Source organism: Mobula hypostoma, chromosome 9 (genome assembly GCF_963921235.1).
Source record: "Mobula hypostoma chromosome 9, sMobHyp1.1, whole genome shotgun sequence".
In the NCBI taxonomy this organism is placed as follows: domain Eukaryota; kingdom Metazoa; phylum Chordata; class Chondrichthyes; order Myliobatiformes; family Myliobatidae; genus Mobula; species Mobula hypostoma.
Window position 1 is genome coordinate 84,099,965 of NC_086105.1, and position 13,845 is coordinate 84,113,809.

The window sequence follows — 13,845 nt, forward strand, 5'->3', positions numbered from 1 at the left end:
GACGCAGGGAAGTTCATCCACCCAGTCAGGACCTTCCAGGCGGCCCATGAGAGCCGACTTCAGGTGACGGTGGAAACGCTCCACTAGTCCGTTCGACTGTGGGTGGTAGGCAGTTGCGTGGCATAGCTGTGTTCCTAAAAGGCTGGCCATAGCTGACCACAGGCTGGAGGTGAACTGGGCGCCCCTGTCGGAGGTAGTGTGGGCCGGTACCCCGAAGCGGGCTACCCAGGTTGCGATCAGTGCTCGGGCGCAGGATTCGGAGGTGGTGTTGGTGAGTGGGACTGCCTCTTGCCATCTGGTGAACCGGTCTACGACAGTTAGGAGGTACCGCGCTCCTCATGACACTGGCAGGGGCCCTACGATATCCACATGAATGTGGTCGAACTGCTGCATCGGAGTCTTGGTGTGCCGCTGCACCTTGGCTGTTTGACACTGCATGCATGTTTTGGCCCATTCACTGACCTGTTTACGAAGCCCATGCCACACGAACCTGTTGGAGACCAGCCGGACGGTTGTCCTGACGGAGGGGTACGCTAAGTTGTGAATGGATTCGAAAACCCACCGGTGCCAGGCTGCTGGGATGACGGGGCGGGGTTGGCCGGTAGCGACGTTACATAGTAGGGTCCTCTCAACTGGGCCTACAGGGAGGTCTTGGAGCTGCAAACCGGAGACTGCAGTCCTGTAACTGGGGATCTCAGCGTCTGCCTGCTGTGCCTCTGCCAGCGCTGCACAGTCCACCCCCTGGGACAGGGCCTGTAGTGCGTCCGCCACGACGTTGTCCTTTCCCGAGACATGCTGGATGTCCGTCGTGTACTCAGAGATGTAGGACAGATGTCGCTGCTGGCGGGATAACCAGGGGTCAGACACCTTCGTGAACGCAAAGGTAAGCGGTTTGTGGTCTGTAAACGCGGTGAAGGGCCTACCTTCTAAGAAGTACCTGAAATGCTGGATTGCCAGGTATAGTGCCAATAATTCCCAGTCGAAAGCACTGTATTTGAGTTCGCGTGGTCGTAGGTGTTTGCTGATGAACGCCAGGGGTTGCCAGCGACCCTCGATGAGTTGTTCCAGCACTCCACCGACTGCTGTGTTGGATGCGTCCACCGTAAGGGCAGTAGGAATGTCCGTTCTGGAGTGCACTAGAATCGCGGCGTTTGCCAAGGCTTCTTTGGTTTTAACGAAAGCGGCTGCAGCCTCTTCGTTCCAGGTAATGTCCTTGCCATTACCCGACATCAGAGTGAACAGGGGGCGCATAGTTCGGGCTGCTGAGGAGAGGAAACTGTGGTAGAAATTCACCATACCCATGAATTCCTGCAGGCCTTTGATTGTGTTGGGTCAGGGGAAGTGGCGGACCGTGTCTACCTTGGCGGGCAGCGGGGTTGCCCCTTCTTTAGTAATCCTGTGGCCCAGCAAGTCGATGGTGTCGAGTCCGAACTGGCATTTGGCTGGGTTGATTGTAAGGCTGAATTCACTCAGGCGGGAGTAGAGCTGGCAGAGGTGGGACAGATGCCTTTGCCGACTACTGCTGGCTATGAGGATGTCGTCCAAATAGATGAATGCAAAGTCCAGATCGCATCCCACCATGTCCATTAGCCGCTGGAACGTCTGTGTGGCATTCTTTAGACCAAACAGCATTCAGAGGAATTTGAAAAGTCCGAACGGGGTGATGAGTACTGTTTTGGGATGTCGTCCGGATGTACCGGGATTTGATGGTATCCCCGGACGAGGTCTACCTTGGAAAAGATCCTTGCGCCGTGTAGGTTTGCTGCGAAGTCTTGAATGTGCGGCACAGGGTAGCGGTCTGGTGTTGTAGCCTCGTTCAGTCTGCGGTAGTCACCGCATGGTCTCCAGCCCCCCGTTGCCTTGGGCACCATGTGCAGGGGGGAGGCCCATGGGCTGTCGGACCGTCATATGATCCCCAATTCCTCCATCTTCTTGAACTCCTCCTTCGCCAGTCGGAGCCTGTCCGGGGGAAGCCTTCGAGCACGGGCGTGGAAGGGTGGTCCCTGGGTCGGGATGTGGTGCTGCTGCCGGGCCTGGTCTGGTCTGCCGTTGGGCACACGGCTTGGTGCTCTGTGCGACGAATGCCCTTCTCTCCTTCTTGGCATTCCACAGCACATCTGCCTGGGCCGCCACCTCCCGGGGGTCGCTGAAATCTGCGTCGGACAGCAGCAGGCATATGTCCTCAGGCAGTTGCTCTAGGAATGCCTGCTCAAACATGAGGCAGGGTTTATGTCCTTCAGCCAGGGCCAGCATTTCGTTCATTAATGCCGACGGCGGCTTGTCTCCTAAACTGTCCAGGTGCATTCAGCAGCATGCTCGTTCGCGCCGTGAGAGTCCAAAAGTCCTTATCAGCAGGGCTTTGAATGCTGTGTATTTGCCGTTCTCCGGGGGCGACTGTATAAACTCAACTTGTGCAGCAGTCTCTTGGTCGAGGGAACTCAGCACGTAGTAGTAATGAGTGGACTCTGAGGTTACCTGCCGAATGTGGAATTGTGTCTGTTCAAACCACAGACGGGGTCTCAGCGGCCAAAAGCTTGGCAGTTGTAACGAAGCTGCGTGAACAGATGCGGCGTCGGTCATCTCTGGCCCAAATATCGTTTGGGCCGTTGGGCTCACCAATTGTAGCGGTGTGCGACACACAGCACTAGAATAACCACACGCAGTCGGTGAGTTGGAATTGCGATAAAAAAGATTCAAACTTCGCGGCCGGCTTTAAAGCCTTCCCGTTCCCACCCTCCCTGGGTGGAACTGCTGTGGGGAATGCATATTCCCAGACTCTTTCCGCGCGCGGGATTTTCCCTCTGCTGAAGATGGACCGGCGCCCTTTTTGGGGCCGGCCTCTCTGCGCGCGCTGTTTCATGAGCCAGTTCGTGTGTGCTAGAAAGTGGGTCGCCACACTCTCTTTACAAACAGCTTTGTAGCAAAAGTATTGCTATATCACCATTACCCTAATTAGTATTACTTATTTTTATAATGCTCACATTACAACAATATTTGTGTATTTATTTTTGATTTTTTTCGGGATCTACTGGGGAAGTCTCAAAGATTGACCAGTCGATCGCTATTGATGTGTTGGCGACCCCTAGTGTAGAGTCTCTATGGATTGACTTAAGAAACAGCAAGGGTAAAAGGACCCTAATGGCAGTTGTATACAGGCCTCCAAACAACAGCCGGGATGTGGATTACAAATTACAGCTTAAGATAGAAAAGGCATGTCAGAAGGGTAATGTCATGGTAATAGTTGGGGATTTTAACATGAAAGTAGATTGAGAAAACCAGGCCAGTACTGGACCTCAAGAGAAAGAATTTGTAGAATGTCTAAGGGATGGCTTTTTAGAACAGCTTGTTGTTGAGCCTGCTAGGGGATCCGCTGAGCTGGATTGGGTGTGGTGTAATGATCTGGAGGTGATCAGAGAGCTTAAGGTTAACGAATCCTTAGGGAACAGTGATCACAATATGATCGGGTTCACTTTGAAATTGAGAAGAAACTAAATTCCAATGTGTCGCTATTTCAATGGAATAAAAGAACTCACAATGGGATGAGGGGGGAACTGGCCAAGGTTGACTGGAAAGGGACACTTGCAGGAAGGACAGCAGAGCAGCAATGGCTGGAGTTTCTGTGAAAAATGAGGGAAGTGCAAGACAGATACATTCCAAATAAGAAGAAATTTTTTAACGGAAGAAGGACACTACCATGACTAACAAGTGAAGTCAGAGCAAAAGAGAGGGCATACAAGGAAGCCAAAGCTAGTGGGAAGATAGAGGATTAGGAAGCTTTTAAAAACTTACAGAAGGAAACTAAGAAGGTCATTAGGAAGAAAAAGTTGGAATTACGAAAGGAAGCTGGCGACTAATATCAAAGAAGAAACTAAAAGCTTTTTTAAGTATATAAAGGGTAAAAGAGAGTTGAGGGTAGATATAGGACCAATAGAAAATAACGCTGGAAATATTGTAATGAGAGACGCAGCAATGACAGAGGAACTGAAAGCATATTTTGCAGCACTTGTCACAGTGGAAGACACCTACAGTATATCAGATATTCAAGAGTGTCAGGGAAGTGAAGTATGTGCAGTGAAAATTACGACTGAGAAGGTGCTCAGGAAGCTTAATGGTCTGAGGGTGGATAAATCTCCTGGACCTGATGGAATGCACCCTCAGGTTCTGAAGGAAGCAGCTGGAGAGATTGTCGAGACATTAACATTCTTAAAATCTTTCAAGAATTGATAGATTATGGCATTGTACCGGATGACTGGAAAAATGCAAATGTTACTCTGCTATACAAGAAGGTGGGAAGCAGCAAAAAGGAAACTATAGACCTGTTAGCCTGACACCAGTGGCTGGGAAGTTGTGGGAACTGATAGTTGCTGATGAGATTACGGAACACCTGGAGGCACGACAAGATAGGCCAAAGCCAGCATGGTTTCCTAAAAGGAAAATACTGCCTGACTAACCTACTGCAATTTTTTGAGGAAATTACAAGCAGGTTAGACAAAGGAGATGCAGTAGATGTGCTGTACTTGTGTTAGTTGGGTGGAACATTGGCCGATCGGCAGAGAACAGAGAATAGGAATAAAGGGATCCTATTCTGGCTGACTGCCGGTTACCAGTGGAGTTCCACAAGGGTCGGTGTTGGGAGCGCTGTTTTTTTTTAACAATGTATGTCAATTATTTGGACTAGGGCAGGGATCCCCAACCTTTTTTTGCACTGTGGACCGGTTTAATATTGACAATATTCTTGCGGACCGACCTACCGGGGGTGGGGTTGCCAACGGACAAGAGTAGCGGTCAAATACGTTGTTTATGCAGGTAAAGACTACAATGACCATGAAGCTTTGCACGGCACCAGTGCCCATGCGTGACCTGCGCAAGCGTGTACCTGCCAATTTTTTTTCCCTGCAAATCATTTTTGGCGATTCTGTTGGGGGGGGGGGGGTGTTAATCACGACCGGAATATCAGTGATGTGGTTAATACACTGAATTTCGCTTCTAAAAGGGTTTATCTAACGAATTTAATATTAAACACACAGTGCATATTTTCCTCGCATGAATATAGTGCTAAGTCAATTATCAGGGAAGGACAGGGGAGCTTGAAGTGTTGAACGAACTTCCAGTAGAAGTGGTAGAAGCAGGTTCGATGTTGTCGTTTAAAGTTATATTGGATAGGTATACGAACAGGAAAGGAATGGAGGGTTATGGCTGAGTGCAGGTTGGTGGGACTAGGTGAGAGTAGTATTCGGCATGGACTAGAAGGGCCGAGATGGCCTGTTTCCGTGCTGTAATTGTTATATGGTTATATAAGTAAGTCAATAGCATCATAACATTTTAAGTAACGTTTGGATATTAAACACACAGCACATATTTTCCCCGTATGAAAATATAAAATCATTGCAACACACCAGTATCCGTGAATCAGTGGGAGCCCTGGGCTTGTTTCCCTGCAACAAGATGGTCCCGTCGCGGGGTGATGGGAGACAGTGATACTCGAAGGGGATTCCTTATGTCCAGCCTATTCTGCAATTTAGTTTTCGTTGCATTCATTGCAGAAAACTCCACTTCCCAGAAAAATGTTGGAAATGGAAGCAACGTTTTCAGTGCTTTTGTGGCTATCTCAGGATATTCAGCCTTGACTTTGATTCAGAATACCGGCAGAGATGTTATGTCAAAAATACTTTTCAGCCTGCCGTCATTTGCAAGCTCGAGGAGTTGATCTCCTTCCCGCGCTGACATGGATAACGTGCGGGTAGTGACCTCGCATGCGTAATGGCTCAACAGTGGGCGTGACAGGGAATGAGGAAAGGTGCAGCTGACTCATATCGCCAAATCATATCGTTTCCTCGCGGCCCAGTAGCACATGCTTTGCAGACCGGTACTGGTCCGCGGCCCGGTGGTTGGGGACCGCTGGACTAGGGGATTAATGGACTTGAGGCTAAATTTGCCAATGATATAATGATAGATGGAGGAGCAGGTAGTGTTCAGGAAACAGAGCCTGCAGAGAGACTTAGATAGTTTAGGGGAATGGGCAAAGAAGTGGCAAATAAACACGATGTTGGAAAGTGTATGGTCATGCACTTTGGTTCAAGAAATAAACGGGCAGACTATTTAGATGCGGAGAGAATTCAAAATGCAGAGATGCAAAGGGACTTGGCAGTCCTTGTGCAAGATACCCTAAAGGTTAACCTCCAGGTGATAAAGATGGCGAATGCAATGTTGGCATTCATTTGTAGAGGTATTGAATATAAGAGCAGGGATGTGATGTTGAGGCTCTATAAGGCACTCGTGAGACCACACTTGGAGTATTATGTGCAGATCTAGGCTCCTTATTTTTAGAAAGGATATACCAACATTGGAGAGGGTTCAGGAGTGAAAGGGTTACCGCAGGACGAATATCTGGCAGCTCTTGGGCTGTATTCCCTTAAGTTCAGGAGAATGAGGGGGAATCTCATAGAAACCTTCCAAATGTTAAAAGGCCTGAACAGATTAGATATGGCAAAGTTATTTCCCATGGTAGGGGTGTCTAGGACAAGAGGGCACGACTTCAGGACTAAAGCACGCGGAATTTGTTGCCACAAGTGGTTGTTGAGGCTGTCACAGGGTGTATTTAAGGCAGAGATAGGTTAAGTTTTTGATTAGCCAGGGCCTCAAAGGGCATGGGGAGAAGGGAGAGGAGTGAGGATAGCTGGAAGAATTGGATCAGCCCATGATTGAATGGTGGAGCAGACTCGATGGGCCGAATGGCCTACCTCTGTTCCTTAACCCATGACCTCCAGTTCTAGCTTGCTTTATTTGTCTTATCTATACCCCTCAAATTTGCACACTTCTATCACTCTCCCCTCATTCACCTATGGAATCTATATACTACTAAAACACTCATGCTCTGTCTGTTTGTGACCTCAATTACTGCAAACGGTGCATTACAGCGGCACTTTTTTTTTGGTTAAATCGAATTAAAATGCACTAACTTACAGAATGCAAAGTTCAGGGTTATATATTCGTATAAAATTGCTCATTTGCCAAAATAAACAGGCTCCCTTTCAACCAGAGATCCGATCAGCCATCATGGAAATCCGGACGCGACAGCCCGACACATGCGCATGGCCAGTCTCAGCAGCGACACCGACCGGAGCAAAAGGGCAGGGCAGCTCTATTTCGTGGGGTCACATTCTACTAATCACCACCATCAGCATGTGCAGGATTGGGACAGATCTAACTACCACCCATCAATAAGAGATAATTAAATCTTATTGTAATAACGTACTTCGAGACACCCATAAAACCCTTTGCTGCAGTCAAAAGACAGCGGTGACTATATCACGTCCATTTAGGAGAGTGTCAACCACATCAAGCATAATCAGCATCCTTTGGTGTTACTGTTTCGTATCTTCTATCCAGCTTTAGGGTTGAAAAAAAAATGGTCAGCCTAATTATGCCGCGTGGAAAGGGAAGGGGAACATTATGGTCAAGAGATGACGCCAAACATCGTCAGGAAGTGGCAAGGAGAGGGAGAGAGCAAGAATCGGATGAGGCCAGGGCCACACGACTCCAGGATCAAAGAGTCAGGACAAAAAAAAGATGAGAGAAGAAGAGACAGAGGAGGAGAGGCATGCACAGCTCCAGGATCAGAGAAAAACAACAAACAGCAGAAGAGATGAAGAGACAGGGGATGAAAGTCTCCAGAATGACAACAAGAGGCACAAGGGTGGCAGATAAACCAGAAATAATGCCATCAAAAGTGTGCTTCGTTAAATGAGGGGCAGCTATATTTGCTTTGCTAGGCGTCATTCTTCTTTAATAAACTGAGGTTTTCTACTTCAGTTTTCAAAGCAAAGCGATACCAATAGCATTCAGGAACATTTAATGTTCATTCTGGTCACATCAGACTGCACTACCCTTCTCTCAAAGGGTGCCCCAATGGGTCACCCCGTTGTCTAGTATAGAATAAAGTCCTAACCTATAACTCAGGTCAAGACCCTGTAACGTCTTTGTAAGTTTACACTGCACTCTTTCAAGCTTACTGATATCTTTCCAGTGGGTACACACGTGACCAGAACTCCACACAATATACTAAATTAGGCCTCACCAACATTTTACACAAGTTCCACACTCCAAATCCTGTACTCAGTACTTTCATTTATGTGGACTAATGTGCCAAAAGTTCTCTTAATGACCCTATCTACCTGTGACATCACTTCCAAAGAATCATGGATCTGTATTCTGATCCCTGTTATACTGCACTCCATAATGCCATATCATTAACCATGCAAGTCCTCTCCTCTTTTGAAACTCATGTCCCATCTGAAACGTTTGTCTGTATGTATATTCAACTAAAGCACTAAATTTTCTTTTAACCATTCTTTTCCATGTAGACATTTGTTGCTGATGTATTATTTACGTCTTTACATCTTGTAAGTTTATTATTCATATTAATACATTGCTTTATTACTAATTCTAATTATTCAAAAGCATCCCTCTTCCTTCGTCACCCATTGACATAAGTGAACCAATCACAATCTGCATGCATCTCACTTAATACTCAGATAAATATTTATAGCTGTTTCTTGCCTGGACCCTGTTGCTCTAGAGATCCTCTACCCGCATTCCTTCTATATTATGTTCCTGCATGGACCATAACATTATGTCCCCCATGGAACTCTAAAGCACTGAATTTTGCTTGATTGCTCAGAATCACTTACAGTCATCACAGTAACTGTTTCCACAGCATGGTATGACAACAGCATCATTCATGAGGTCTTTGCAGATAAGGCACAACAGTTCATCAGGAATTGGATCTTCCTCTTCTGATGAAGATGAGGGCTCCTCTGGCAGGAATGGTGGCTTTTCTTTTTTGCCTTGTGCATATGCTTCTCTGGAATACAAGATATGAGAGTTGGGTTGGGTCTCTTCATTGAAGACAACCCACAAAAATATCAATTGAACTGTCTTTAAGAATGGCGAAGTAACTGTCAGCTGGATGACTTTAATTTTACCCTCCATTCACAATAAAAAATATAAATCAAGTAGTATAGCTTTTTAGAATCATAAATGCTCCAGTAACTGAATGAGCTGATACTTGATTAGTTGTTATAATTAATTAACCAACATTCTGGCATGTGACTGCTCAGTCACAACAGCAAAAGTAGTGATCCCTGCACTGACAAGCCTTCAGACTAAAAGGAGCCAACCTAAACTTTCCAACTCCAATGATCTTAGTTTGGCTAAATTGACCTTGACATTTTTCTTTAGATTATTGCTTCAAGAATTTTTTTTCTATGTTAGAATTTCTAAGCTGGTTGTTAGCCACTTTCTCTTTTCAACACTTACATTTGCTAGTTCCAAGTTGTCTGGGCCCTTCCTGGTACTCAAGAGAATTACAGTAAACCCTTCTTCAAGCTCCAGCCCCCCTGTTCTCATGGATGCATCCCTTCCAGAACAGGTGACTTGTTCACTTTGAGCAAAACTGTTTTTTCTAAACTCCCTTGTTCACCCCCAACACTACTTCTCCTAAAATTCTCATAGTATCGGCTTAAGAACATAATGGTCACTCAGTCCCTCAAGCCTGCCCACCATTCAATTTCACAGCAGACTCATTCCAGCTCTCATCTCTTCATCTATGCCACTTCCCATAACCTTCAATTTCCTTCCTCATTATTTGAAAATGTATCTACTTCCTTTTTAAATACCAAGTGATCCAGCCTCTACAACTCCAGGTGAGAATTCAAGAAGATTCATCATGAACTACAAGAAGATCTGATGCATCTCAGTTTTAAATACAAACGTTTGTAATTATTGCCTTACATTTTAACCATGTCTCCTCCTGATGGAAACATAATAGCAAGACTATAAATTATAAAATAAATAAATAAATACATTAAAAAATTGAGTAGTGCAAAAGAAAGCAAAGAAAAAAGTGAGTTAGTGTACATGGGTTCATTGTTTATTCAGAAATCTGATGGCAGAGAAGATGCTATTCCTAAAACTTCAAGTCTGTATCTCTTGTACAACCTCCTTGATAGCAGCAATGAAAAGTGGGCATTGTCCTGGGTGAAGGAGGTCCTTAATGATGGAAGCCACCTTTTTGAGGCATTGCTCTTTGAAGATGTCCTCGACACTGGGGAGCCTGGTGCCCATGGTGGAGCTAGCCGAGTTTGCAACTTTTTCCAATCTTATGCCCCTCCTTACCAGACAGTAAGATAACCAGTTCGAATGGTCTCCACAATACATCTGTAGAAATTGACTTGAGTCTGGTGACATATGAAGTCTCCTCAAGCTCCTAATGAAATATAGTTCATATTTCCTCTCAGGACCTTGTACGTCTCAGTAACAGGCAAGTACTGTACAAGACTTGCTCAGCTTCTTCACGATACTAAAAATACACATTAATATCCTTGGCTGCTTGTGATAATACACTCTTGATTCTAGGAATTCATTAAATGAATCTCTTTTGGACTGCCTCCATGGCACTGCACAGATACATCCTCGTTAGGTCCTTGAGCAGTTGTAACTTTTCTTTCCTATGAACTCCTTTGTCTAACAATGTATCATTTGTCTTAATTCACCACTTGTTCCAGTTGCCTGTTAACTTTGTGATTTGAGCATGAGCACCTAAATTTCCCTGTTATATGCCACCCACACATTTCTCTTACATAAGTGTGTGACGCCATGCATTCCCTTTTGTTAATGTGTACCTTGTTTGTACCAAAAAACTGCCATCCACTATTCCATTTCACTAGTAGTCATTTGGTTACTGCTCCCCAACTGTTCTTGCACACACAAGTCAATATAGGAATTGCTGTGGTCTTAATGAACTGTGGTGAATAGCCTACTCCTGTTTTTAGTTATGTTAGATTTCATTCACTTATGTCTCTTAGCCTTTCAGTTCACATATTACCTTTTTTTCCTGAATGGACTACATTCCAAGATGTTATCACCCCTCATCACAAACATGAGTATTAGTCTTAGTCTTAGAGACACACATTTTGAAGATATATTTCATTCCTGTTTTCTGAAGAGCCAGTCTATAGTTATGGAGTGGAACATAAAATATAAAATCTGGTACAACTTCCACAGGCCTGACCTCAGACTCTGTCTTCAGGCTTCCACAAGGCACAGGAATCATAAACAGGGCATGGGTTCAATCCCTTTTACAAAACCTTTATTAATGGTGCTCTGATTGAGCCAACCCCATTCTTATACATTTTACATTCCTAATTTATTGAAGAACGACACGTTCTTTGCACTAATTTCCAAGTATGTTCAAATTGGCATTCAGTTTGAATTCTGATTTCACATAATTTAGCTTTATGTTGTAAATCATTAACTCCCCTACCTTTCCTCATTCATATACCTGCTAAATTCCCACACAGCTTTTGTTTAAATATGTGCAGACTGGCAGCATAAGATTACATAGGAAATGGTTTAAGTGGAGATTTTCAGACCCAAGCAATTTAACCCTTATACCACATTAATTAAAAGCCCCTTCAATAAATAACATCAGGAATTCAGTAACATTACAGTACTTACGCATCAATTGTGGGTATAGCATATTTCCCTGTGTTGGTCAGCATTGCACCCTTCATATTTGGGTCATCAACTTCCACCATGAAACTGCGGGGAATGCCTGTACTCTTCTTAATCCTTGGCACAGCTTCAAAATTTTTGTCCTAAATATTTCACATATTTAAAAAAATTGAAAAATAAACACCGAATTTCATAAATAGACAACAATGTTAGTGATTATGTGTAACAGTAAAGACTTTAGTTTCTACTTGAGCATCTATTGTAGAGCCCCAGTCTCAACTTAGAAGCTCATTTACCATTATTAAAACGCAGTTGTGAACCCACAGTGGGGATGAGTGCATTAACATCTGTTCGATTTGAATACAAGTGACTAGAATAAGCAACTGCTTTTGAAAACAGCCTGTTATAACGTTGCTCTTCTGTTTACTTTTCTGAAATATTTCCCACCAGGCCATTTTGTCGGTTGACTTTTGCAACACTGAGCCAGAGAAGGCAGGGAGCAATCCTTCAAGAGCTACATAAAATGGAAAATATGGAAATACTCAGCAAACCAATAAAAATACTAATTTCCTCTCCGCAGATGCTGCTTGATTTGAAAGTCTCCACAATATTGTTATCCCCAAGATGTCCAGCATCATTTTTAGCTTTGCACATTACTATTACAACAGTGATAGAAGAAAATTGTTTTACCCACCCCATTAGTTGGGCAATTTTTAATGTAATGACCAGGTTTTCCACAACGAAAACAGGTATACGTTGGAGGTGGAGGACCCAGAGGTTTCTTCATGTAACTAGGAAAGGAAATTTAACAGTTAATATCAATTGCATCAGTGAATTAAAAAACAATAGTAAATATGAGCAAATTTTAAGTTACAGCTTTCCAACTCACTTGACTGGATCATATTCTTGACCCGACTGAGTCATCATTGCCTTAATTTTATCTTCCTCTGAGGCATTAGCTTCAGCCAGATTGGCCGTCTGTTTGACAGGTGTGTGTTACAAAAAAAGAGTTACCCAGAATTTATATAATCCAGTCCACATCCTGTAAAGAGCAGCATGAAGCTTTGTATTTATGACTAGTATGATATCAACAAGTTCACTTAAAAAGTAACACCTTTAATCCAGTTTGCCAAAATGCTAGGGAAAAAAAGAGGCTGGCTTGTGAGGAGGAAATGGTAGAAGAGGTAGGAAGTTAGGGTGGAAGTTTCTTAAGCCTGCTGCCTGCAGCTAATTTTAATACTTTCAAAGAAACAACATCGTGCACACATCAACTTCAGGGCCCCAATGAAATTATCAGCATCTCATTATCATGGATGCTCATGAGATTCCTTTTTTCCTCAGTTCCTGAAACATCCACAACCGAAAACTCTTCAGCCAAAAAAAGACTTTAAAAACTATTTAAAAAGTGTTGTATTTGAATAAGTTCAATGAAACTTTAAATGAGTATTGAAATTTCATTAATTTAAATACTTAACTGGATTATTTGGGGCTTCTTGGCTAGTCAAAATGAGGCCCTTGGTTCAAATGGCTAAATCAATGGCTAAAGCTGTATTACTATAACTTCAGAATCAAGGCCACAGAATGAGTTACAGTATCAAAAATAACTCTAAAAAGCAATTGCAGAGATTTTACTAAAATTAGTTAAGTGTTATGCTCACAAAGAGCTTATAATAAAAAAAAATTGATGCTTCAGATTTTGATGCTGGCTCTTTGGGTTCTATTCTGCAGATCTCACACACCCTCTCAGACACAAACAGTAAACATACACATATACAGTAAAACCATTGGTAAGATCAATTCGGCTGACATTTTATTGGAATTAAGATTTGCTTCCTTACAAACCCTACTGATAAGGACAATGCTAATTTCTAAGCATCCTTTTTTTTAAAAACAAGAGAAAATTTGAATATTCAAACCTGTGCGCCTTTTTTTATTGCAATGCCAGTGTGCACGTCGATAGCTAGGTTGAAGGCTATAACAAACTGCATTGTGGAGCGACAGACTATAAATAACATGCTATAGAGCAAATTTTTTTAAATTTCTCTAGAGTCTGGATTGCCATGGTGCCACCAAAGGAGAGAGTGTAATTTTTAGTGTTGGAAGGGAAAGGAGGAAAAAAAATGAGGAAGTAGGCCCATCAATACCTAATTGGTATTGGTAAGCCCATGAATCCTAGATAAATCTAAATGGGGTGCATGTGTTTATAAAGAAACAAAGCAGAGTAACAGAGGAGCAGTAAATGAAGTTCTCTCATTAACATTGGTTATTAGAGATTATTTTCCAGTGGGATTTTACTGCAATGAAAGCAGCACAAGACAGACAATCCTGCTC

At 43.7% G+C, this 13,845-nt stretch overlaps 1 protein-coding gene across 1 annotated transcript in view; it reads right to left on the reverse strand.

The window, feature by feature from the left end:
• rbbp6 (retinoblastoma binding protein 6) overlaps positions 1–13,845 on the reverse strand; it is a 97,025-nt gene that overhangs the window by 42,280 nt on the left and 40,900 nt on the right. Inside the window, exons 5-8 of the mRNA XM_063058562.1 lie at positions 12,404–12,492; positions 12,209–12,305; positions 11,518–11,657; positions 8,691–8,863 (exon numbers count right to left, since the gene is read on the reverse strand). Coding sequence (XP_062914632.1) covers positions 8,691–8,863; positions 11,518–11,657; positions 12,209–12,305; positions 12,404–12,492 — 499 coding nt within the window. The remainder of the gene's footprint in view (positions 1–8,690; positions 8,864–11,517; positions 11,658–12,208; positions 12,306–12,403; positions 12,493–13,845) is intronic.